Source organism: Dicentrarchus labrax, unplaced genomic scaffold (assembly GCF_905237075.1).
Source record: "Dicentrarchus labrax unplaced genomic scaffold, dlabrax2021, whole genome shotgun sequence".
NCBI classification, from domain to species: domain Eukaryota; kingdom Metazoa; phylum Chordata; class Actinopteri; family Moronidae; genus Dicentrarchus; species Dicentrarchus labrax.
In genome coordinates, this window is record NW_026136713.1 from 12648618 (window position 1) to 12675605 (window position 26988).

Consider the following 26988-nt stretch of genomic DNA (forward strand, 5'->3'; position numbering starts at 1 on the left):
TTTTCAATAAAGTAACTCTTTAATACATCAGGATATACAAATCTGCAAATCTGGTCCAGACAAACCCACCATAGATCGACTAACATTAAGAGATTTAATCCTGAATTTATATACATCCAGGCTTTTTCCATGTATTAACAGTATAGTTTTTGAAATTTTAAAACTATGAAATACTTACTAACTAGGTCTTTTTTGACACAACATATGGGCTGACATGTTAGTATGATAGGGGACCTCTTACAATGATTAAATATAGTATTTCTACTTTGACTACATTTTAAACTGCATGTCAGACTGCATTTTAAAGTGCTTTTAAATCATAACATAATGTACAATCCACATAACACTTAACAGCAATATCATGTCACTTTATAATATATATTTCACAGTGTAAATTGTCATCAGTCAAAAACTACAAGCATAACAAGGCAGATAAAAGACGGTAGCACATTTAGTACAAACGGAGATTTTGGCTATAAAGGTTTTTAATACTTTTAGGAATGAAGGTTAGGAGCCATGCAGAAACCATGCTACAGAGCGCTGCTTAAAAGCTTAAAGGAGAGTTTAGTAGACATGGAAGACTTCAAGCTGACTCACTTAGAGGGATGTTAAGTGCATTTCTATAAAATTCACATTGTAAAAATAATATACTTGATTGTTAGTCTGTGATCTTTTGACGTGGTAGAAAGTCTTCTAATTCAAATTCCTTCCTGAGGTTAAGGAGCACGCAGACGGAAGACTAAAGAAGCTACGAAAAGGAAAGAAAAAACATGTCATGATTATCTGAACAAGCAACTCTACATATACTAACATTCAGTGCAAAGGATAATAAGCATTTTGTTATTTGTCATGTTTGCTGCCACTGACTGAAGGCAAAAACAAAACTGAAACTTGAATTAATGCTTATATAGAAACACTGATAACAACTGTTAACCAATCAAAACCATGGTTTGGTGTCATGGAGTCAACAGGTTCGAAATGCTTTGAATCATAGAAATGGCTGATGTGAAGGGAATTCAGAGAACTGAATGGGTTCAGCTGACCAACAGATGAACTGATGCCATGTTCTGGTTTCCATTGTCTTTATTTATTTGAATATAAATGACTTAGACTCACTGTAAATAAATGTAATTATTTTGCATATAATGGTGTTAGACAATTAAATAATCTTCAAACTATCAACAATTAAAAAAACAATTAGCATTATTCACATTAGACATAAAACACCCTACTGGAGACCATCCAACTTGTAAATAACTGCATGTATAAATACACAAATGCTAATGCAAATGTTAATGACATAATATAACTCACAACCATCAGTTCAATTTAGTTAGTAACTGAAACTCTCGTTCTGTTTTCATTAAGTTTTCTAACTGAGAAACAGAGACTTTAATTCACAACAGGAGATGAACACACATTCATGGCAAGAACATAAAACAACACAAGCTACATGTTATGAAAACAGTCCACGGATTGTGTGTCTAGCAGAGTCAGCATTAGGGACAAATTAAATAAACTGAGCAAAGCTACCTTTTTGATCCGTAAGTACACAGTGGCTCATAGCCATCACATTATTCAGGCTCACATACGTGCATTGTTACTGTGACACTATGTCCACACATACAGTGTCAGGAAGTAATGTCAGATATGACAGTCTCTTTTTCCCATGCTGATGGCAGACACATTCCTGGTTTCCCTGGATGTTTGATCCATAAATCAACTGAAAGGGGAAAAGAAATAAGACAAAATATGGAAAAAAAAATAAAAAATGACGGATTTGAGGTACGGTAAAAATCAAATGAATAAATGAATGAAATGGGAATGCAACAGTGATTGGGTTCTAACATCCACTAACAACTCCTGGTTTTTGACATTTTAACATTTAAATCTGAGTTTGTCCAAATCAGATTTAGGCCACATTCTAGGTAAACTGAAATCACATTAAAACTGAATTTATAGAGATATTTCCCAATCCCATCACTTAAACCAAGGGTTTAAACTGTCTTTAAGTTCATATCCAACAAGACACATGACACTGACACCATGTCTGAAGCACAGCTAACCAACCAAGACTGTACCACCAATAATAATTGAATACAGCAATCTACTGACACTAATGCTGCCTGGTGAGACAGACCAGTACAGAGATTCTCCATTTGTGGAGATAAATGAATCCAGTCTGTCACTTTCAATTTGTAGAACAACTCAACTTTGCCTTTAATGTTTAACTTGCTCAGATTTGAACCTATATTCCCTTTAAGCAAATTATTTACTGTATGTAGCTATTCTTTAATTTTTAGATATGTAATAATGTATTTCCTGCTTTTTCTAATACAGCTAGAAAAATCACCAGCAACAGTATTTCAGAAGTAAAACATGCAGTAAAAACCAAGTAACATCTTCATCCCTGTGTGGCAATATACTGGCTTAATACCTTTGGTAATCTTAACATGTTATGGCTTTAAAGCCAGTACAAGCTACCATTAATAGAGAACATTTTTGAAGGAACTAGGCTTTCATTTAATCACATTTGTTTCTAGTTCACTAATCACAGAGACATCTTTGTGATTGTGGATTTTCAAGGCTAATCTTGAGTGTCAAACTGTGTACGTTTTGAGCATACATAACTGATCCTGACATATAATGTTTCCACCTGCAGAAATGATTATGGTTCTTTGTGGGACGCCTGAGAATCATCCACGTGAGCAGTCGAATGTGAATATAAGTGCCCCTGCCGGAGATACAGTCTGGCAGGTCAGCCCGCAGAGAAGTAAGCATCAGGCTGTGTCATGCAAGCTGTGACCCTTCCTACTATGTCTGGGGACACAGTGTCAGTCCAAATCTGTCCCTGTATCAGTTTCTGAGCCAACATGGCTTCTGGGAAGATAACACTATCTCATTAATCACATTGTACACCTCTCCCCTCTGTCCAATAAAATACACATAGAGTGGCTTAGAGAATACACAGGCATGGCTGGTGAATATAGTGTATGTGTGACATTTGACTAATAATCCTCGAATAGCTCGAGAGATTTTAGTGTTATTATTGAGCAGCATTAATGCTTGCTTCGGCAACCATGTGGTACAAAAGAAATCACTTGAGCAGCAGCACAAATCAAATACATACAGAAAAGAGACTTACTTCTTCTTGTCCTTGTCCTTCTTGAATGGTTGCGAGCAGCCTTGGAGGGCCTGTCCCATCAGTGTCTCAGCTGCAACCTTTCTTCTATTGAAGGCATTCATCTCCTCCTCCAGTTCTCGTCTTTTCTCTTCCAGATTCTTCTTTTCTTCCTGGTGCATCCGCTTGAGCTGCTCAAACCTCTCATGAAGCTAGAGATGATGCAGTTGGGGCGGGGCTCAATGAGAGACAAACAAAATATGGTATATTTTCAATGAGTCATTGTCTGATGAGGATGTCAATTCTTACCTCTTTTTCCTTTTCTTTCAGCTCTGCTTCTGTCTCCTTCACTTTGTTGACAAACATCTGCCTCATTTCTTCCTCTTTGCGCTGCAGATCCACAAGGAACTCCTTCCTCTTGGCTTCGTATGTCTCCTGGAGACTGAAGATCGGCATAAAAGCAATGTTAAGCTCAGTCTAATGGACTATTTGGACAGGATTGGTATCCAGGAGGTGGTTGCTCCAGCTGATCTTAAGTTTAAACTTAGCTTGGTTTTAACATAAACTTTTACTACATGGGGATTAATGTATCACATAATTAAAATGGGATGTACTTCACTAACTACTTTTTACCTACAGCTTAATATTTACAAAATATTTTGCAACGGGAACTTTCAGGCGTAACTGCTGCAACAAAAATAGCTTATTGACATTTGACCCATTTAGACTGAAGACCAACATAAGTAATATGATTGACACCTGAGCTGACACATGCTGGTTAATAATGATGTAAACTGGGAAAATTTTAAGTTACATATCATAGAAATAAAACTATATAAATTGCAAACCTTTGTGACATATAACATTAGATTAAATGGCCAAATAAGGTCATTAGGTTGCATAATGAATATTTTCACCTCACTCTAAAATACATAAATACTATCACCTCTGACATACATGTTTCTGCATGTATGCATATTTAGGTCTTAGCTACATTTAGGATTGTTGATCCTAAAACTCCCTAAAACTATTATATGGAGGTTATTATACAGTAGGTGATGCTAGAGTGACTTCCTGTTGAAATAGTTGATCAATTATTTTGATTGGACAGCACTACAGATATTTGGTAGCAACTGATTTACATATTACTTTAAGGTCCAGTGTGTAACATTTAAGAGGATCTATTGGCAGTAATGAAATATAATATTTATAGGTATGTTTTCATTAGTGTCAAGCCTGGTCTTTAAATGATCCAACCTGATTTAGGAATCACTAGTTTGAAATTAGTAGCTAGTTTACAAACATGGATTCATAAATATCTGGTTCAATCTAATTCTAAACTCCATCTGAGATATAACAATTCATATCCATCACTTCATAAACACAAGAACTGGAATTACTCAATAGTAGATAGATGGAAGTTGCTCATCTCAAGATTAATTTATGAGGGATGAGTCAAAAATATACCCAAATACATCAATTAATTATAATGATTGATGAATAATTAAACTAGAATCTAAATAGATGCATACAGCTTTACACTTTTCATTAAAGCTCCAATAAGGTGATAAAAAAAGGTAAGTCAAAAACAAGAACCTTATTTACTATTTTACTCTTGTACAGTGCATTTATTTCAGTAGTTCATTTTATTTTAGTTTTCTTGTATTTTTTGTCATGTTCAATAGTTGTATCTATTCCCTTTCTTCCACATCAAATATGTCCAATTTTGTTTTTTTAATACTGATATGGATGTGTCCAGATACGTTCAGGGGAGAATTTAGTCCAGGGTGGGTGTGTTGGTGGTCCTTTGATGATATTATATAATAACATCTGAACACTAATGAATTTACATCTCACCAAATCATGTAAACATGGTTTTTGATGTGTGCTTTTTTACAAATAAAATAATTTATCAGCACGGTTTTAACATCATAAGAGAGCAGGTTTTTTTGGCAGTTCCACTGAAGTGAGTTGTCCAGATGCATTACATTATTGCTACCCCTAATTTCACCTGAACGACTGGCTGTCAGGGTCCGTGTCCTTGAAGCCCATCTCTTCTAGCTTGCAGCGACGGTAGAGCTCATAGTGTCGAGCGTGAGTTTGCTCTCGGAGATCCTCCATGTTCACACGCAGTAGCATCTCCCTTAACTTCACAAAATCACAGTGGTTTTCATTCTCCACTGGAAAAGAAAAAAGAAGCTTTGTCATTTAACTGTTTGCAGAAATCTGAGCTAAATGACAACCCAGTGCTTACTGTGCTCACAAAAACAGAGAATCATTATAATTATGTTATATGTCAACGGAAAAACTAATAATAGTCTGGCAGCAGGCATCTGACTAAACAGATGATGCTTGTCAAATCAATTCAGCGCACTCACCCTGGACGGATCCCCAGGGGTACAGCCTTGCTTTCACCATCTTGTTTCCTACTTTAACGTCTTCTACACTTCCAACCACAGCAAAGGGAAGATGAGTCTGTAACATATAGTGCTGATATTGTTACAATATGTTTGAAAATATTTGGTTAAAAATAATACTACTGCTGTCAAATCCAATATATCATTATGCTATTACAACATGCTTCTAAACATATGTCAACTATGTATTCAAATCATGTTGTGTTATTCTTTCCTACTTTTTAAACTTTTACTACATTATTACTAGTGCTACAATACCAAAGGATAGGTGGTGGCTTTATACGAATACAGTCATGGAGAAAGTATAATAATAATATATATTATCTTGTAAAATACATAGGATACTTGTACTATGTGTCTGTGTGTTTCTAGGACTCACATTCATGGAGGAGTTGATCTCTGCAACAGCTTCATCCTCCGTAGGGAACTGATAAATCTGCACTCCATTACTGACCAGCTCACTCATTATCTTGATCTTTAACTTGTCCAGTTCACTCTTGGATACCGTGTCTGCCTTTGCAATAACAGGGATGATGTTCACCTGCGTGTAGAAACATTATATAAGTGACAGACTGAGGAAGAAGAACTGCTGAAATACACGGTGCCAGATTATGTGGTCACCTTGCTGTCCAGTTTCTTCATTGTGACAAGATCAAGGGACTTCAGGGAGTGTCCAGTGGGAGCGATGAAATACAGGCAGATGTGGATTCTCGTGTCATGGCAATTAAACAGGGAGCGTTTTATTTTTAGCTCCTCTTCGAGGTACTTTTCAAACTGGGTGTCGATATACTCAAGAATGGGTTTATAGCTGCATGGAAAAACAGCACAGACATAAAAGATGATTATCATTTCATCCTTAAATGAACATTAAACTTTACATTGCTTTTTCCTTGTTTGAAAAACATTCTAGTATCCTAGTTACAAACTCTGCGACTACAGTCTTAGGTCCAAAAAATGCCGTCTTTTTTAACTCCCCGCTGTTGGAGCACTCAAATGTCTATTGAGACTGCATTAGTTCTACCAGTCATTCCCATATTCCCTTTCTTCCCTTCTAATTCAAATGCCAGAAGCAGGGCCAGATCTCTTTCTCAATTCCATACAGTGTAAGTCTGTTGGCTGAAGTACCAGAGCAAGAAGGGGAAATGATTACTAGCTGGTGCTTTTTCTATTGCTAGCTGTGTGAATTTTTAAAGATCGATATCGAAACAGCCTTGAAGATTTCTGTGACATTTTAACAAGATTCTATATTTTCCTTCCTTTGCGCACAACCATTTTTTATGCATATTTTTTCAATCAGGAGAACACTCGGTCCAACTAAAAGTCAAACAAACACTATGCAAGAATCTGTAGATCTGTACCTCTGTTCTTTGTTGATCTGGTCTCCAAACCCCACAGTGTGCACGATGGTCAGCTTGAGGTTGACATTGCTCTCCTGCAGATCGTACGTTTGTGGGCGTAGCTGCACCTCACTCTGATAGTGGCTGGCTTCCTCGTTTTCAAATGTTGTATTGAAGAGGGTGTTCATTAATGTTGACTTGCCTATCCCAGTCTCCCCTTTAAAAAAAAAAAGAGAAAGCGAGATGAGATAAGAGAGACGAGGGGAAGACTAATTCCACATCAATGCTCCACATACCACATTAATGCATGTTGATAGCACTGACTTTGGATCAAGAGCTCCTCCTGGGTTCAGACATACCTACACAGAGGATGTTAAAGCAGAATCCCTGTGCAACTGATTTGCTGACCAACTGGTCGGGAAGACTGTCAAAGCCCACATGGCCTCCGAGCTCCAGGTTTCGCTTTTCTTCATTCTGACGTATTTGTAAACAGAACAGGACAAAGAATATATTAGAATAAATTACTTGCATTTCAGCAATATTTCATCACATTCACTTCGTATCAGTACATTTTTGTCAACAAACATCAACAAAAAATCCATTGGTGAGGTTAAAAAAAGTCCTCCCGTCAGATCCAATCCCCACATTTCTGCTTTCAAGCCTAAAAGCATTCTTTCCTAATGAGGTCATCTCTCTCTTCCACTTAACACGCTGAATAGGTCTGGCCTAAAAAAAGGTTCTGTCTCTCAAACGAATATCCTCCAGTAAATACATGAAAAAAGCCAAAAGATTAATTTGTGTTGTGCAGCACCGACATCATATTTTACATCGTGTGTCTTGTGACTGTATTAAGAAGCTTTAGTGTAAGGGCTTAGCATAACTATAATGTGTACATGTGTGAGTAACGTTAATGCTGCAGATGGTAAGGTGATTATAACTATGCTTTTATGTAGGACTAGAACTGGCCTGACAAATAACAGACTGAAGGACCAGTGTGTAGGATTTAGTAGCATCTAGAGGTGAGGTTGTAACCAGCTGAAGCCCTTTCAATCAAGCAAATGCGAAGGAGAATCTACGGTGGCCACAAAACTCACAAAAAACATGAAAGGTCTTATCTAGAGCCAGTTTTTAGTTTGTCTGTTCTGGGCTACTGTACAAACATAGTGGTTCAACATGGCGGCCTCCGTAGGGGAGGACCCTCTTCTTATTTTCATCAATGAAAAAATACCTATAAATATTATATGGGACCACAGAACTGGCCTTTTTCTTTGATAAACGACAGTTAATTGTTCAAATCAAAACATTTTCAGCACTACTTTTACTCATGTTTGGAGGCTGGAGGCTAAAAAATAATATTACATTTAATTCCCAACCATAATGTTGTCTATACTTCCCATGTTGACTGTAAAACACACCACGGTATATTTGAGTCTGTATACCGTAATAATAAACTGTATACAGAACGTATGTTTGCCCTGGCTGTATATATGTTGGCACTGGTTCAGTCCTTCTATACCAGATTCACCCTGGGATACTGGCATCTTCTAAAAAGGCTCAACATGAGGACCAGGATGTGTTCAATACAACAATCATCCGTTTCTGTCCCTCTCTCTTTCTCTGTCTCTCTCTCACACACACACACACACACACACACACACACACACACACAAAGAGCTCTTTATTTAGATGTTATTTCACAGGGTGGGAGGATATCCAAGCTGCTGGCTGCCCTGGTACCCACAACTCCCCTTCAAACACAACCTTAACTTAACAAAAGTCTACCAGACACGTACTGCAAAGCTATGACGGCCTTTTTCACTAACACATTGCCACGAATTACACGTTTGGCTGATACATACTTAAATTTGCTGAGCAATCTAGTGGAAGCTATACAGCCACCACTTGAAGAGGATGCTACTTATGTTTATCCTCTTAACTTTAGTCTCTTACTGCCTGCTGTCCTGTGTTTCATTCAAACGCTCGGCCCCTCTCGTCCTGTCACTTCAGCACCTGTGTTTACCACCTGTCAGAGGTGCTGACATGGTAAACAACAACAGTGTTGATGCACAGGCTTCGTGCTGTTTTCATGCTGGATGCGTTTTCACCGCACTTTGCATCATGTCTACTGAATCAAACGTAGCTGAAAATCCGTCTTTAACCTGATTCATTGGAGATAACAAGCTGTCTCCACACCGCAGCCACCTTGCTGCATTCTCGACACATATCTCATCACCATTATTACCTTTGCTCTCACATACACCTGAATGCTACACGGGTTAGCTATGGGGTTTAAATCCCTATTTCTATGCTATGAAGACACACAAATCCTTAGTCACCACAGGCCCGCAGACAGTAGATCATCGTACTTACTGCGAAAACATCTATCTCATTGGCCGCCATCGTCAGTAGTGGCTGCTGTGTGCAGGAATTATCCGCCAGACCTGCTATATCCACATCTAGGACCGACTCACACTCCTCTCAATATGGCCACTTGGAGGCAACACCCCCTCGGTGCTGGAGGGCGACATTACAGCACCTCTACACATCTCAGCCCTTATTCTAACTCTGAAGGAGTTTAGTATAAGCTCCATTTGTTGTTAGTTTGTTTATTTTACTCTGAGGAATTATAGCTGCCTCGACAGACATGCCTCAGGTTTGTGGCTGTTGCCATGGCAAACGACAAGTCTTTTAATATTTCTTCTTTTTTTTTTTTTTAAATCAATTTTGAAACTGTCCTTTTGTCAGGGTTTTTTTACACGTCTGGATCCCGACAACAACAACAACAACAACAACAACAACAAAAAATACTAGTAATATTAGTTATATTCACATTTCAAGTGGGTCCAAGTTCATTCAGCACTTGGACACCAGCTGTCTCCTAGCAACGCAATACCGATGACAGAGGAACTGCGCAGTAAACACTTGTTCAACATTACTGCTATTAAACGCTACTTTATGTCTTCTCTAATACATTTAAGGAGGAAAATGTTGTTTTTACAGCATTTATGTGACTATTAGTAGTTCCTTTTGAATATCAAGATTTTACATACAAAAATAGTCAACATATAAAATGAGAAGCTACCAAAAAGTTATGTAAAGTTTATAAAATTAGCTTCACTCACTAATGCTCTAATGATATAATCATCCACTCATCATCATAGTGTCATTCTTCTGCCTGAGAATAATTAATACTTTTACTTTTGATAGTTTAAGTATATCTCTCTTTTACAAGTAGTTTGAATGCAGCACTGAATGGAGGAACTTTTTATATCTTATTTTAAATCTCAAAGCCCCACTGCAGTATAAACCAGCTACAATAGTTACATATATATACTATATATATATACTAAACATATTGTTGCTGTGTCGTTACGTTTGAATAATGACCACTATATTTAATAAATCATATAAAGCTTTGTCTAAGCCTTGGAAAAGATTTTTTATTTATTTAATGTCCTAGGTCCTGAGGAATAAAGCATTTAGGCTTACTGTTTGTAAAGATTTATAAGAGAATATACATTTATAAGGTGACACAATAGTGATTCAATATCAAAATATATATTAAATATGAAATTAAACAACATTAAATTACATTTAACTGCTGTATTAAAGCAAACTCAATATATAATATACATACAAATATAGTTCCACTCTCTTACTTTATAAGACTTTTTTTTATATGGACATTTTTGAATCTCTACACGTGAATATACAAATTAATTTTTTGTTTAGCAGTTTTGATATTGATCCACTAATCATGAGACAAAGCGTCCAGTCTGCACTGCCCACAAACAGCCTCTAACGGGGAGAGCCATAATAAAAAACTGATGATTTTATCTGGAGAAGCGCCGGAAGCAGCAGGTTGGTGGAGGACAACAGAGAGGGGAGCACGGACAACGAGCAGATGATCCCCCTTTTGGCTTTATTTACGCTTATCTCAGGACAAAAATGGCTTTGACCCAAGAGTCTATTTTATCTTTTCTCCTGGAGCACGGAGGCAAAGTGAAGAACTCGGAGCTGCTGAACCATTTCAGGAGTCAAATCAGCTGCGGTGATCCCGCGGAAAAACAGCACAATAGGGACCTTTTCAAGAAGTACGTGAACAGCGTCGCTGTGGTCAAACAGATCGACGAGGTAAAGTTTGTGGTGGTGAAGAAAAGGTACCAGGACTTTATTAATAAAGAGGCTGCGCACGATGCATCGCAGAAAACACACATGGAGGAGAGTTTTTCAAGTCAAAACACGAGCTTTTCGTACACATCTCCTCCACATCGAGCCGAGTCAGCCCGGGTGATATACTCTGACATTGAGAACAATAATATGTGCTATCCCTCAAACATAAATGACACGCATTGTTGTGGTGATGCCAAGCGTGCGTCTGCGGGGAGTGTGCGGGACAGGAGGCCGTTATCGAGGAGTAGCAGTGCGGACACGACCACTGTCAAAGTCCTGAATATCTCCGGAGATCAGCCGAGCAGAGCGAGGAAATCTGGGGCTGTGTTCGCTGTCATAGCGGTGAAGTCCCCACCGAAAGACTCTGCACCAGTACCGCAGGGTGGGTTACATTCCCAAGTGCATCAGAATAAAACCACAGTCTCGTTGGTGAGCAAAGTTTCGACACCATCAGTGCCAACTCTGAACTTTACAGCCTGCAAGAAGGGTGCACCAAGTGACTCCCAGTGTTGGAAAAACAGACATGCAGAGGACATGCAGCCCCCGAGCTTCCCCCAGGTGAGGCCCCAGATCAAGACCACAAGATCAGGAGAGGATGCAAAGTACTCAGAGTCAGTGCCTCTGGAGCCATTAGCCCATGAGTGGTTGGTAAAGTGTGCTGCTGGACTGTGGGGACAAATCTATGGTCTGCTGCTGCAGGACACACGTTTAGCACAGAAGAAAGACTTCATGTCAGGGTTCACAGCGCTGCACTGGGCTGCCAAGGAAGGCAACAGCGAGATGATACACAAGCTCATGGATGTCTCCAGGAGAAGAGGCACCTGTGTTAACGTCAACACCAAAGCGCACGGAGGGTACACACCTTTACACATCGCAGCCATACACGGCCACACTGAAGTGATTGCGTTGCTGGTGCAGAGTTATGGAGCCAGTGTAAATGAAAGAGACAACGATGGCAAGAAGGCCTTTCACTACCTGGGCAAAGGTGTGCCAGCTGAGGTCAGAGCACTTTTGGGAGGACAGGAGCAGAACAGGGAGAAAACAGAAGATGGGGAATACAGAGAACACCCGAGAGGCTTCAACACCATTAGTAAACTGTTTCAGCCTCACATGGGGAAGAAACAAAAAACTAAGTTTGCGCATGATTGGTGAGAACCTCTTATCACATCACCGATTCTCTTTTAGATCACTTAAAGTCTATAAGTGAATTATATATGTAGTCTTACTTATTGCAGGCTTTAGCTCTTGTATGGTGTATCACTGTTGGATGTACTATTTATGAATGCTATTTATACTTTAATCATGTTTTTTAATACAACTTTGTGTATCAACAATGTGTTTATTTTCCCTACTAACGGCACAATCAGTGATACTCACACATATTTTCATTACCTAATGTGTAATAAATCTTGAGAAGTCACCTCCTGATTTATGATTTCAAAGTATGAGGAAATATGAAAACAGACCACACCTGGGAAACAGTTGCTATCAACAGTGGTGTGAAACAGGTTGTTGTGTTGTTGATGTAGTATAGTTATTGCTTTTGTGCACAGCAGATCATCTATTTATGATACTGTGATCATCAAAATTAAATCAGTTAAAGTTCTTCAAAGACTGCAGAGAAAACATCTGATAGTTTGGTAGAAAAGTATAGTGGTAGGTTTTAACATTTAAAAAAAAGCTGCCTTTCAACTTCAGTAAAAGCAAAGGGGGCCTTTGTGGGGCCAGTTATGCAAAGCAGGCAGCTAGACAGGGAGGTGGAATGTCTCCTTTATAAATCTCTTTGTGAACTTGAGCTGTAATGGATGAGAAAGGCCTGCTTTTGTGGGTCAACATGGGCTTCAGTCCCTGCACTAATGTAGTTAAAAAAAGTAATGTGTAGTAAATGTTAGGCCATGCCCCGATAGCTCATAGTAATCAAGATCTTTAGTATTTAGTTTCAGGCAAGATTGACATTTTTTCTCTCGACTGAAAAAAGCCAAAGATTAAAGTTTCATTTAGATGTTAGAGATTTAAACCTTGATTGGAAAACCAACAACCTATTCAAAACATTTTAATATTCACATCTTTTCCCAGATCAAACAGTAATCTGCCTTTTTTTTGTGCATTATCCTTAACTGACCCAGAGACCAACCATCCCTGATGACATGAAAAGAGAGGGAGCTCAGACAATGAAGCCATAAGCAAAACAGTGCCAGAACAATGTCCTTTGTCTCGTTATCTGGAAAAGAAGCTGCTTGCATAATGATCCCGGCAAAGGACAGCTGCACTCACAGCAACTATTAAACACAGCAGATTGCCTAATGTGTTAAATCCCACCTCAGAAACTATTCTTTAATACTGGGAGACAATCGTAAAAAGGAAATCTACAAGAGAAAAACTTTCCTATCTTTCTTCTTTAATGGTTCATAAAGAATTTGCAAACTTTGATGTATTGTCCAACAATACCGTCTTTTGTTCCAGGTCGTTTCCATTTCCTGTTGGCACAAAATGAAAAAGTACCTTTTTGTTTTTTGTATACTAATAGCTACTTTAGAACAGTATGATATGCAGATAACTTTACATTTTAGTGGCACTGAGACACAACTACAACATAAGTTTAAAACCCTGCTGGAGGCTACAGTTACCCTTCATGATATATAAAGTGTTGGATGGCACAAACAACAAACTATTTTTAGAACCTTGCAGAAACATTTCCTATTGGTGGTATTACATGAAAACCATATGATCAACAAAATGGTTCATCTCCTCAAATCAATCAACAACCAATCAATAATAAATCAGTGACAGTGTTATCCAACTCTACCCTGACAAAAAAAAACTGTATGCTGCTGGCATGATAATGCAGGTACTTTGAACTGGTACTGGTGTGGCGTTATGAAGAACCAGTGTGTAGGATTTAGTGGCATCTAGCAGTGAAGTTGCACATTGCAACTAACTGAACACTGCTCGCGTCTGTATTTGACGACGTGGGAATGAAAATGTGCTGTGAAATGTGTAGGAGAAACTACAGCAGCCGTGAAAGGCCCTATCTACAGCCAGTGTTTGGTTTGTCTGTTCTGAGCTACTACATGGCAGTTCAACAAGGTGACCTGCGGCGCCTCTAGATAAAAACGTCTCATTCTAAGCTAATGAAAACACAGTGATTATAATATTCAGGTCATTATATACTACTGAAAACATATCTATAAATAGTATATTCCATTTCTGCCAATTAAAGCCTCCTAAATGTTCCACACTGGAAGCGAAGCAGCAAAGTCGTTATAGTAAACACAATATAAATACTCAATCTGTGTGGACACTGTGTAATCAGTGGCTACAGCATGAGGGCCAATTACAGCTATTTCTACCACACAACATGAGCATTGCTTTAGATGGCAAGATTTACCCTTTATTTGCTCTTCATATTTGAGGCCAGTAGAGGGCAGGCAATGTTAATATTATCATTACAGTTAAAAAGTCACCGAAGAGGTCTATTTTAGTTTTTTATTGTATTGATACTAGTTTTTAGACCTAAAATGGTCATTCAAACTGCTCCATGTTGATATTAGTTAAAGGAAAATACAAAAGCAAAGTAAAATGTGTAATATGAGCTTCAGAAAAAAGGGTGAATTGTTGAAATCAATGTCATGATGATATTAATAAGATATAATAATATAAAATAATCAAACTAATGTGCACTGCAACAACCACTGTGCATTAACTTCAGACAAACCTGTTAAATAAAAAAATAAATATGTATTTTGTTAGTTTTTAAGAATCATTTTCTTGAAATCCTGTATTTAACAAACAAAATTGTGTAAAATTATAACAGATCACAACAATTAAATTACACTGAAAGTTGCTAAACTATATAAGTGAGTTGTTAATGTGACCTACCACCAACCACATTGAAAACTGCAGTAGTGTGTGCCTCTTCACACACCCTGGTACATACTGTACATACTGCCAAAGATAAGCTCTAAGTTTCAGTGTACACGGATACTGTTTAGTCAAGTATATTTCTAACTTCCAGTACATTTGGCAAGAATAATAAATACATTTCTCTGTATAAGATCATAAGTTGTGAACAGTGTGCAAACTATACCACGGTTTTTGGGAGAGCTACAACACAGAGATATGAATAATGGTTATTTAGCACACAGACTGAGTGGAAAGTGGGAAGTTGTTTTCTAAAATGTGCCTCTCTGAGTTATCAAGTGTTATTCTTTTAAATCTCTGCACCTCTGCAGACCAAACTCCATTTAAAAAATCTGGAATTTTAATTCTAACATCTTTATGGAAAATCACATCTGCTTCCTAAAGTTAAGAGCTAATCAAATGCATGGCAATATGTTATATGGGGGATTTTCAGGGAACTCATGTCTTATTAAGAGGAGCCCAAACTCCCCTTTCACAACCAATTAAGGAATGCCTGGTGGAAAGAACCAAAGAGACCCAGGTGATATTCTCAGGATTTGGTGATCAAACATGAGTGAATATTGGTCTGTTGGATATGTACATCCTGTGTATTGATCTAAATCTCCTCATTTGATCAATTGATACAGCACTATTCATAAAGCCTGTGATATAGTTTGTTTCTAATCTAATTTCCGCTGTCTAGTGGTCCACAATTTTAACGTAGCTACACTTTATTTCTTCATTTTTTAACATGACACATGGTTGAGTAAAGTTATTATTATTTAAGCATATATAAATTACTTTGTTGTCCAGCTAATATTTGCTAACTTTAGCTAGCTACTCCCGATCAATAACATTAACTCACCAACACTGTTCTTGACACCAAATTGCTAATGAGGCTAATTAGCTAACAAAGTAGGTAATATTTATTCTAAAATACAATTTTCCAATTATTATTAATAACAATAATAAAACTGTAAAGTTATATTGAGATATTAGAAGGGTACCGGATGTTGAGAAGATTTGTCTTCAGAATAAAAGCATAAAATATGTCGTCATAAAGGACTTTATTTTTTAAGGCCATGAAATGTGTCATCTTGCATCTAAGCCATTGTACAAGTGATGTAAGCTGGGTGGAGTAAATGTGTTTTTATTTACTTCCCTTATCTACCTCATCTATCTAATCTTATTGCGAATATTCCCCGAAAATCGCTTTTATTATTTACATTAAAGTGCCTAAAATACTTCCCATATGAGAATCAGGGCTGCAGCATTGTTTAATTCAACTCAACCATGCTATCATTTAAAACTACCCTCTTGCTGCTTTTGATAACTCTTTATGAAACCATGACAGAAACTGAAGTAGAGGTAAGTTCTCAGGTAACAGGGCTCTTCAGGCTCACCTGATAGAGTTGATTGCCAACACCTGCTGATCAGCGGTGGCACGTGCGTGTTCCTGTTGACCTCGAGCTCTCAGTGGAGAGTCTCTCTACGTTTTGACTGGTTTCGTTGTTTATAATGGAAAAACTAATGCTGATGTCAGCTGTCCTTCGTTGTTTTCGCACGGCTGTCCTACTGCTGCTGGTCACCTGCAGCTGCCCGCTGGTTACATCTTCTATGACTGCCTCCAATGCGCTGCACAGCCTGGGCGACTTCACGTATCCCTACCACAGCATCTTCTCCCCGCTGCTCAAAGCCCTGTCAGAGCACGGAGGGTCGAGGTGGAACCCAGGCCTCAAGAAAGGGCTGAAACCCGAGCACAGGTACATGAAATATCTGACGGAGGTTTACAAGAAGTCCTCCAGAGTTCAGAGGAGTTTGGACGGGAATAAAATCTACAACACAGTCCGATTGATCAAGCCACAGGATGAGTGTCTTGCACAAAGTAATAAAGGTGAGTAAGTGAACCCGAACACTTTAACTGCCCAGTTGAGTGTACATCGACCACACACAATGTGATACATTAAAATAATGATATACCACAATGACATCCAAAGACACGTAGCACAAAACATAAGGCGTATAATGTTTTGTTCTGTGGTTTATGGTGAGGTAAAGAGTAATAAAATAGGTCAAAAGGTCACTTTTTCAAAGCTGTAGGGGGGGGAGTCTGAATTACTAACTGCTCTGGAGTCCCAGACCTCCAGGGGCCTTAAAAAGCCCTAGATTCACTGTGCTCTGAATGGTTTGGGGAATATAATTAGTTACATATTTGTTAGGTGAATTGCACCATTTAAGAAGAATGTAAACTTTGTTTTTGCCTTCTAGTTTGAAGACCTTTTAATTTACAGTGTGCACATATATAGTGCAAGTAAAGTTGTGTTTTGTCAAATTACCAAAAACACAAAAAACTTGGGCCATGGTTATTTCAGCATAGGGTTTTTTTTCATGGGGCTTTGGGTATAATGAAGCTGCAATCAATGTGTAGACTGCGGTTTTAACTGTTCTTAAACTTGGAGGCTACAGGGTACATACACAATGCACAGAGGATCAATAGGATCAGCTTTAGTGGGGTCCTAATTACACTGGTGCGTCAGAAATTGGTTAGATTAGGTGGTTAAATTAAAAACTGCTTGTGTATTGGTCCTTTTTAATACATTTGACTAAATGTTGCACAATCTCAGGCAAAAAAACTTACCCCAGTGGGGCTGAATAACATGATTTATTTTATGACTTTGATGTCTAATATCTCATTACCATGTGGAAATGTAAATTTGTGTGTTGGTTTAAACATCAGAGGAAATTTTAGCAGGGATTATATCTAAATAACTGATAATCACGACCAAGTTTTACCAAGTCTTTATATTAAATATATTTTAAAAACTGTAGCGATAAAGAAACACTATGTTAAACTGGGTTGCAACATTGAAAAAGTGGGTAATAATAATAATAGTTGTTAGTGGAGGGAAATACAATATTTATTTGATTTAATCAAAACCTGCATTTTCACCTGTGCTGCCTCAGTGACATTATGCATTATACAGGATGGAGAGGTTTATCCCGGCTAATTAAAAGGTAGTGTAATTATGAGTACATGGATATTTTATGACTTTGTGAGGCTGACATGTAGTGGTGACACAGTGCCTTGTGTTTTCTCTTTCAGAGAGCTTTATGCAGGATCTTTCCTACAGCCTTAATCATGTAAGAAGAAAAGAACAGCTTCTGAAGTCGGCCCTGCTGTACAATGTTGACCATGACCGTGCAGCACCTTTCAACTCTGTGTGCTACCTGAGTATCAAGGAGCAGGAGCACTCAAACCAGTGTCATCTGTGTCCCGGGGTTCACCACGCTGTGAACTTCACAGCCAGCACCGACGGGAGGAGCAGGAGGAACTGGGTGGAGGTTGACGTCACCTCGTTTCTCCAGCCTCTCTTAAAGTTTCAGAGGAAGAACATACACCTGCTCATCAACGTCACCTGCCCAGACGAACAAAGAGCCATAGGTGAAGGGAGCGGAGGCCCGCTGAAGTTCACCCTGAGGTCTCCTCCTCTGCTTCTTTACCTCAGTGACACCAGCAAAATCCCCCACCAGAGCTTACTGGTCGATGCCAAAGCGGGTAAAAGGCCAGCCACTGCGGCGAACACATTTCACAAGCAGATGGTTTTCAAACCAGAACAGAAGATTGGACGAAAGAAGAGATGGAAGAGGGAATCTCCAAAGAGCAAGCGAGGTGATAAAAGTCTGAATATCAACCTGCCGGAGCTGCTTCCTAGCTCCGAATTCCAGACAAGTGACTGCGCCTTGTATGATTTCAGGGTGCAATTCAGCCAGCTCAAACTGGATCACTGGATTGTTTTTCCACCAAAGTACAACCCCAGGTACTGCAGAGGCATCTGCCCGAGGACCGTGGGCTTCATCTATGGTTCACCCGTCCACACCATGGTGCAAAACATCATATATGAGAAGCTTGACTCCTCTGTGCCCAGGGCCTCGTGCATCCCCTCCCATTACAGCCCCCTGAGTGTCATGATCTTTGAAGAGGATGGCTCCTATGTCTACAGGGAGTTTGAAGACATGGTTGCCACCCGGTGCACATGTCGCTAAAGCCAGCTACTAACATGCCTTTTCTTTTTCCCTCCTTTTTTTACAGGCTGACTAACAACCTCAACAGTCATCACAGGTGGACTCTTTCCAAATAATCAGATACTCTGACCAGGCTGAGTGATTTCATGAATTTATAAAATCATTGTGTATGAAAGAAGTTTGATCTGGAGCAGGTGTGTCTACTTAATCATGTGTGTTTACTTACACAAAAAGTATTTTATCCTAATGAAAAATGTGGAAAGGTGACATTTATTTCCTTTTTGTTAAGGCGTGACAAGAAAATGGTGTCAATGCCTATTCTTCAACTTACTGTATGCAACATAGTATTGAATCTGACACACTTGAAGAAGAAAACGAGTGTTGTATGATTTTGTATGATTTTTTTAAGTTATTTCTTTTTGTTAACTTATTTTGGGTGGGTAGTCCGTCATTATTATTTAATTTAACACCAGTTGCCAAGTTTTAAGTAGCCCTGTTCTGGACAAAATATGAAAAAGCAGTCACAAACTCTTATCAAACCTTTTACATATTGTTTTATTCATGGGGATTACAGACAGCTGTCTGAACGGGCAGCTGTCTTCATAATGTCCAGAATGAAAGTTGTCAAGGTTTCAGTGTGTCACTGAGTGACTCCATATGTATGAACTGACTGCATACTTATGAATTTGTACAGGTTGAATGTGACTAAATGCATGCCATGTTAATTTATGCAAATTGAATGAGTTCACTGTGTGTCTGTGCTCAGCTTAGGGATATTCAAAAGAATGAAAGTATGTACATATTCTCTGAAAAGTTGGAAAATAAAAAAAAAATAACATGCATAAGTCTGCATACAGCTGGCTAAAAATGACAGAAAACAGTGTTTACTTACTACATATAATCCTATGCAGAGACTTCACTTTGACCCCCCTTTCTGCTTCTCCTGCTTGTCTGCTACATTGTTAGGCCAAATAATATAAACACTGGTCCTAGTTAGACATGGGACAATATGAAAATCATGATAATCTTGGCCAAAATAATAGAGAACCACAGGTACATTTTAAGAAACATATACTTATTGCATCACAGAGAGGCACCTCATCTCCCTGTTCTGTATTTTGGAAACTATCTCCACACATACGGATTAACTAAACATTTTTTTCTGTGGGGGATATAAAAGGTAAGCTGAGCCTTCAGCCATGATGACAGGTTTAGGATTTTGAAATGAGTGTGAAGATGCGGGCTCCCCCTCGTCTCCTTGTTCAAAATAATTAAAATCATTGTAGGACTGTATGCTGGCGAGCTGGGCAGCTTTTTACAAGTCACGGCATGCGAGAATTATTTTTATCGTGATGTGCAATAATAATAATATATCGTCTCATCTGTAGTCATAATATATGAGCCCGGTTACAGCTCAGTGCTCTCTATGGCATTTACCTTTTGTCTGATGACAATACCGCAGTTTAAACCAATTAATACCCACATCAAACAAGTTCCTACTTAATATATAGTAATTAAATTCTTGGTGGAGCAGGAGCCAGAGGGAATGAGGTGTAGCTTTGACCAGACTCCAGTCCACCAGGGGGCGGTACTGCCCCCCGGTGTTAGCAGCCAATCGAGGTTGGGCTAAAGAAAAGGAAGGACACCGGATCTTCATAGGAAACACTGTTGAGCAGCAGCACGGTAAGTCTCAATGTCACGATTTTAACACTGTTGTTTTGCCTCCATTGGCTTCTATCACCTGTTTGTGTGAGATATATTGTAAAAAAAAGGGACTTAATTTGGGCCTCTGTCGATTAAACGACCACGTTAACGATTCACGGTCTGTTTGTACTGTAGCTGTTAGCCTACTGGAGCTAACGAACCAGCTCGTCCTGGTCTCGGTTACTTTTAGTTGTTTTGTTGTTTCGCAATCATATCCAGATTTAGCATCAAGGTTTCTCTGTTTATAAACGTTGTTACACTTTTAGTAACGCCAAAAGTCACAAAGAAAACATCTGTAAAAACAACTTAATCCTACTGTAATTAACTTGCGTCTTTAAAACTATTATCGATTGTAATTAATACACCACATACTAATATTATAACATCCAGACGATCGTGCAACGTGAACTACGCCCAGTAAACCCTAAACATCAATACCTAACATTATAGCCTGTGTTGTTATTGCTTTAATTATTACAGATAAGTGTTTGTATGACAACAGATCGACCAAACCCCATTTGTTTTTTTAATAAAATGATTTAGTAGCTGTAATAGTTCAGCTGGAAATAAAAAATAAATAAAGTGCATAGGGTGAATTAATTACTTCTTTTTAGCCCCTTTCTACCAAGATGCTCAGAGCTGTGTGTGTGTATTATTTATCTATTTTATTTAGACTGTTTGCATTTAGTGCAGATCATGAAATATTTGTACCCTTTTTTTATTTCTATATCTGTTTTGTTGTTTCAGATCAGCTCTCTGGTTGAACATGGGTCGCCACTTCGGGGACTTGGCCAAGGTCAGGCATGTAATCACGTACAGCCTGTCCCCCTTTGAGCAGAAGGCTTTCCCCAACTACTTCTCCAAGGGAATCCCCAATGTGTGGAGACGGTTCACAACCTCTTTCTTCAAAGTTGCCCCCCGTGAGTTTTCACACTCTACATAGTATATCAGTATTCTACATTCAGAGCTGGTGAAGTATTTTATATTTATTGATTAATCTCAGTAATCATCAATAATCAGTAGTTATAATTTTATCTCAACTCGCATTTTTGCTACTCAGATATATTTATAGAGTAGCAGAGATTACTTTTGTTTTCAGGTAGGAAGGGATGATATGGATAACATCCTATATCACACTGATACAGAAATGAAACAAGAGAATATTATACAATAGTATATTATTCCTATAAAGCAATCCTGTTGATTTGCACCGTTGCAGTGGCCTGTCGGATCATCTGCCAGTATTTACACATTCAAGTCTGAATCCTACCAGATACTCGACTATTCTGCGCAAAATTCAAGTGGTTTTGTGCGTCTGAGACTCGTTTATTTGCTCTTCTTTCATCTGACACAATGTCAGTAGCCTGTTCACATCCTGCGTGCAACGTGTGCTATCTCGGACGTGTGATGGACCTGTTTGTTACCTGCAACAATACTTAAAGCATCAGATTAGATTTACAACAAGTGCAGTAAAGAAAGGTGCTGCCAGCAGTTGTGGGAATACACTTGTAATGTAAAATGATCAAAAGCCTATTTTACAAGTTAGTTTCAAATCGAGATTTTTTTAATGTTTTAATTATAATGTATATAATAACAAAAGGTGATTAGTCTTTGTCAAACATTGTGTGCTATGTATTCATGTTAAATTATGGAGGAAAAAAAAGTTAAATTAAATTTTTTATTTTCTGACCCTCTTGCAAGACAAATGTGACCATGTTTTTTTTCTTATGCAAAACTTAAACATTTTACTTCAGTGTTGAGACATATTATCTCTGGTCTACAGTCTGTTCAATATGTAGAAGAAAGGATTTTAATTAAATTTGGGAACATGCTGTTTTTAATATTTCTTGTATCTCTGTAGGAATCAGATTGTGCTGAAAGTTGTGGCTAAATACAATAAAATACTGTATAGGTCTTTGTCTTTGTTGCTAATTTCTTTTTTATGATCTTGCTTTTGTAGCAATGACCATCATGTACCTGACATACACCTGGGGCAACAGTGTCCATGAACAGGGCAAGAAGAAGAACCTGGCTGACTTTGAGAGTGAGGAATAAACTCCTGCCACCTTTCTTAAAGCTGCCCTCTGTTATTAATTCCAACTCTGTATGTTTCACCAATAAACAATATTTATGTGAAATCAGTCTCGATTGGTTTCATTCAGCCCTCTCTTCGTATTGTGGTTGGATTAATGCTCATTAATGTTTAACATGGTTGTCCAATTCAATGCCAGACTTTTACAAGTTATACTAATTTAATTGTGTATAGTTTTGATTAATGCTCAAGTCATTTATCAAGAAGAAGAAAAAGGCCTATGTGTAGTTCCGACATCTCCCGTGTGATAATTTGCAGCTTCTCTCTGTTTAATGTCTTTTTACAAATTGAATATTGTTGGGTTTTGGACTGTAGGTTGAACAAAACAAGAAGATTAAGATGCCACCTTGGGATCTGGGAAAAGTATGATCTGTGATTTTTTTCTGACATGTTAGACTAAAGAGAATGAACAGATGAATCAATGATGCATATATTAACATAACAAGGTGATATTTGTCAACGATAACCTGATTAAATGCTTAATTAGTGGGTCACAAACAAAAAAACAACAAACAAACAAAATTAAAAAGGCAGGTGAGTAGAAGTAGAAGCAGCTCCACATCACTAATAACTAACACGATACATTAAATACAGACGGCATTTAAAAGCTCTGAACCCTGCTGCTGCGATGCCCTTTCCCCGCCGCTGAGTGGCGCACCACTGCGGGCCGCAGCGCCCCGCAGTCGGCCGCTATTGGTCGGTTGGACCGATAGAAGATTCCTGAACGCTCTCACGCACCAGCCGGCGCAACAGTACCGCATGCTGCTACCCAGCTTCATGGAAGAAGAACAAGGGTGTATCACCGTTCACTGACTGACACACATACCGTAGCTGCTGCTGTCACGTTGTTGTTTTCTTTTTAAAAGCACTGGGCTGTTGTTTTCTGGTTTCTCCCGTGTATTTTACTTGAGTTCGGTTCAGCGAAGAGAAGATGTCAGTCGTCGGGTTTGACGTCGGGTACATGAACTGCTATGTCGCGGTAGCCAGAGCCGGAGGGATCGAGACTGTCGCTAATGAGTACAGCGATCGATGTACACCGTAAGTACGATTGGAGGGCACGTTGTTGTGCGTGTGTGATTAGTGTTGTAGTATTTAATATAATACGAGGGGGTGAATGAGTCCACTTTTTGTTTCCCCTGTCATAATACTGGAGTGGAAGGAGCTAACGCCGCTACCCGGCTAAGTTAGCATGCTAACACATTTCACAACAGGAAACAGGCATGTGATTGCTAAAGGCTAACGCTAGCTACCTATTGTGAGTATAAAGAAATCCCCGTACCGCTTCACATGATGAAATCCTCCTTGTGGTGTCTCACTACAACAATACCGTCGAGGTTATCTCAACAGTCTGATAATTGACCGAGCGAGTCAGGTGATGGATCTTTTTTTTTTTTTTTTTTTTTGTACTGCAGGCGTGAATGAGCGCATGATAGGAGGAGGCCGGAGTCTGGCTGTCAAAACGACAGTACGATGATCAACTCATTGTACTTCATTTACAGATCGATAGTCCCGTTAAATAAAGCGATACAGGAGTATAGAACACGTATGAGCAAACGATTAAAACATATTATTACGTAAAAACAAACACAAACAGCATTAATTTGTGTTTTATTACCGGATGCATCAACAATACGCGAAGCTGCATCATTGTGAACTGAATTGTGTTTTCTGTTTTTAGAGCATGTGTTTCTTTTGGACCCCGAAATCGATCGATCGGTGCTGCTGCTAAAAGCCAGGTATGTTTTGGGATACATCACAAAACCTGACCAGTGTTTCCCCACAGTGCATTGGTCATGAGCATGATCGATACTAGGCAATGGGTGCAGCACACATCAAATTCACCATCAATATTGGAACAAGCTTTCAAAGTCAGGAATGCACAATGTATTTTTTTTGCATGTATTTAATTTCTAGTGTTTTAATCTTTATTCCCTCAGGTCGTCACAAACTGTAAGAACACAGTCCAAGGTTTCAAGAGGTTTCATGGCAGGGCATTTACAGATCCCTATGTGCAGCGCGTCAAAAACAGCTTGGTCTACGACATTGCACAGATGCCTACAGGAACAACTGGCATCAAGGTAAGAGAAAGGATGAGGAACATTCACAGCTAAATTGATTTGTTAGTTATGAGTGTTTAGGAATCTGTAGATTTTACTACTTGCAGCTCAGACACAGTAGATATACTTAATAATTATCCTTGTTGAAGTCAGCTCAGGTAATTAGATTAGACCAGATAGATCAAGACAAACATTCAGACTCTCGGTCAGAGCAAGGGGCAAAGCCTTTACTCAGGTTGGGCATATTTATTGTTTTACAGCAATAACTGGTTTTGACTTTGCAGTGACTCATCAGGGCAGAGATAATAAAAATAGAATACCTGATAATCTATGAAGACGAGCAAAGAAAACACACTTTCACAATAATATAAAAATGTTAAAGGACCATTTTGTAGGATTTAGTGGCATCTAGTGGCGAAGTTGCAACCAACTGAATACCACTGCCCTCACTCCTCCCTTTCCACTGTTCCATCTTTTCTTTTCTATTTTTTTATCCAACAAAGCTTTAATGCTTACAAGCACTGAAAGCTTGTAGATGAACAACACTTTATTGCACCTGTGACGCAGCACGCAGGGTGCTTATAGAAGTTGTGAAATGTATGTGTCATCACAGCTGAACTGAGATAAAGAAGTTCAAAATGAAACCTTGATGATACAGTGGGATTAAGGGACACTGTAAAGACTGACTGATAAGTTACAGGCAACGTTAAATGAAGCAAATGTATCAAACTGTATGAAAATTTAATGGTCAAATAATACTTTTACATTGAGCCAGGGACTAAAGGAGATGGTTATGTTTCGTCTGCCCATTATCATGCAGTCACTTGCTGTAGAGAAGTCAAAATTATCTAGAACAATGTAATAATCTTCACTTTGAACAATTCCTAAAGGTGATGTACATGGAGGAAGAGAAGGTGTTCAGCATTGAACAGGTCACCGCCATGCTGCTGACCAAGATGAAGGAGACAGCGGAGAATGCACTTAAGAAGCCTGTGGCTGACTGTGTTGTGTCTGTAAGTACAGTTTTGGATGCTTTTCTTGTAGAGGTGTGTGTGTATATGTGTGTAGTCCTTTTGCGAGCATATCAAAGCGTAAATGCTCCACCCATACAAGTGTTTTCCCTTCTGTTGCCTGGTTACACCCGTTATCAGTATCATTAGTTCAGAGTTTGCAGACATCATGTAATTCCCAGCATAGCCCCACCCAACTTCAGCCAGACTAAAGGTCTAATTGGACAGGTTAATTGAAAACAGCTGTGTGAGTGTGCAGAATCTTTACATTAATAAAATAATCTTTATTATAATCTTTTAAATGCTTTTCCGTAATCAGGTTCCCTGCTACTACACTGATGCTGAGAGGAGATCAGTGGTAGATGCTGCTCAGATCGCTGGCCTCAACTGCCTGAGGCTCATGAACGAGACGACTGCAGGTCTGTACTAGGTTTAATTGGGGCAGGGCTTGGGCAAGGATGTGCATGTTTGTGATTGTTGTACTGACTGCAGTTGCCACTCAGACTGAGTCATACAAATGCACACTTTGACATTGATTCCAGTAGTTGTTTACCTCATTAATAATTTAATAATATTTCTTACAGTTGCATTGGCATATGGGATCTATAAACAGGATCTCCCTGCTCCTGAGGAGAAGGCCAGGAATGTGGTGTTTGTGGATCTGGGCCATTCTGGATACCAGACATCAGTGTGTGCCTTTAATAAGGGCAAACTGAAGGTGTGTAGACCAATCAAAATACTCCCCATTTAATCTTTTTTAAATCAATCTCTGTGAGGCTTTGCTTCATTCCTACAACTCTCTTATGGCCTGTTCTCCATGTCTCTCAGATCCTTGCTACAGCTTGTGACCCTGAGTTGGGAGGAAAGGACTTTGACGAGGTACTGGTGAAGTATTTCTGTGAGGAATTTGGCAAGAAGTACAAGCTGGATGTCAAGACAAAGCCCAGGGCTCTGGTCAGGCTCTACCAAGAGTGTGAAAAACTGAAAAAACTGATGAGTGCCAACTCCTCTGTCCTGCCGCTTAACATCGAGTGCTTCATGAACGACATTGATGTCACTGGAAAAATGAACAGGTAGACCAACAAGGAAATCAGTTGTTGCTTTTAGTATCCATTGTTCATGTCTACTGTGTGTTTATTTTAAATGTAATTTTT

General features: G+C 38.8%; 5 protein-coding genes across 8 annotated transcripts in view; 4 read left to right on the forward strand and 1 right to left on the reverse strand.

The window, feature by feature from the left end:
- LOC127374195 (septin-8-A-like) lies at window positions 1-24065 on the reverse strand. Of its 3 annotated transcripts, none has more exons than XM_051419264.1 (10): window positions 24047-24065; window positions 7235-7349; window positions 6897-7092; window positions 6160-6346; window positions 5918-6079; window positions 5500-5596; window positions 5133-5301; window positions 3431-3563; window positions 3146-3333; window positions 1-748 (listed from the first exon to the last, which is right to left on the reverse strand). In XM_051419264.1, the coding sequence occupies exons 3-10, from the start codon at window positions 7061-7063 to the stop codon at window positions 694-696; spliced, it is 1158 nt and encodes a 385-aa protein (XP_051275224.1). In that variant the 5' UTR covers window positions 7064-7092; window positions 7235-7349; window positions 24047-24065; the 3' UTR covers window positions 1-693. The 3 variants fall into 3 exon arrangements, with proteins under 3 accessions (XP_051275224.1, XP_051275222.1, XP_051275223.1); XM_051419262.1 differs by lacking the exon at window positions 24047-24065 and adding an exon at window positions 9246-9517; XM_051419263.1 differs by lacking the exons at window positions 1-748; window positions 24047-24065 and adding exons at window positions 1066-1723; window positions 9246-9517.
- sowahab (sosondowah ankyrin repeat domain family member Ab) lies at window positions 10624-12468 on the forward strand. The gene has a single exon (XM_051419258.1). The coding sequence runs from the start codon at window positions 10824-10826 to the stop codon at window positions 12198-12200; it is 1377 nt and encodes a 458-aa protein (XP_051275218.1). The 5' UTR covers window positions 10624-10823; the 3' UTR covers window positions 12201-12468.
- gdf9 (growth differentiation factor 9) lies at window positions 16400-19880 on the forward strand. The gene is made up of 2 exons (XM_051419265.1): window positions 16400-16842; window positions 18052-19880. The coding sequence occupies exons 1-2, from the start codon at window positions 16467-16469 to the stop codon at window positions 18990-18992; spliced, it is 1317 nt and encodes a 438-aa protein (XP_051275225.1). The 5' UTR covers window positions 16400-16466; the 3' UTR covers window positions 18993-19880.
- LOC127374207 (cytochrome b-c1 complex subunit 8) lies at window positions 20549-22813 on the forward strand. Its single transcript, XM_051419279.1, has 3 exons — window positions 20549-20654; window positions 21423-21595; window positions 22636-22813. The coding sequence occupies exons 2-3, from the start codon at window positions 21442-21444 to the stop codon at window positions 22728-22730; spliced, it is 249 nt and encodes an 82-aa protein (XP_051275239.1). The 5' UTR covers window positions 20549-20654; window positions 21423-21441; the 3' UTR covers window positions 22731-22813.
- Window positions 23482-26988, forward strand: part of hspa4b (heat shock protein 4b) — a 7994-nt gene continuing 4487 nt past the window's right edge. The window contains exons 1-7 of one of the 2 annotated variants that reach the window (XM_051419251.1): window positions 23482-23805; window positions 24446-24503; window positions 24705-24845; window positions 25715-25837; window positions 26154-26253; window positions 26419-26552; window positions 26663-26907. In XM_051419251.1, the coding sequence (XP_051275211.1) occupies window positions 23699-23805; window positions 24446-24503; window positions 24705-24845; window positions 25715-25837; window positions 26154-26253; window positions 26419-26552; window positions 26663-26907 (908 nt within the window). In that variant the 5' untranslated portion in view covers window positions 23482-23698. The remainder of the gene's footprint in view (window positions 23806-24445; window positions 24504-24704; window positions 24846-25714; window positions 25838-26153; window positions 26254-26418; window positions 26553-26662; window positions 26908-26988) is intronic. The other variant, XM_051419252.1, reaches the window with a different exon arrangement.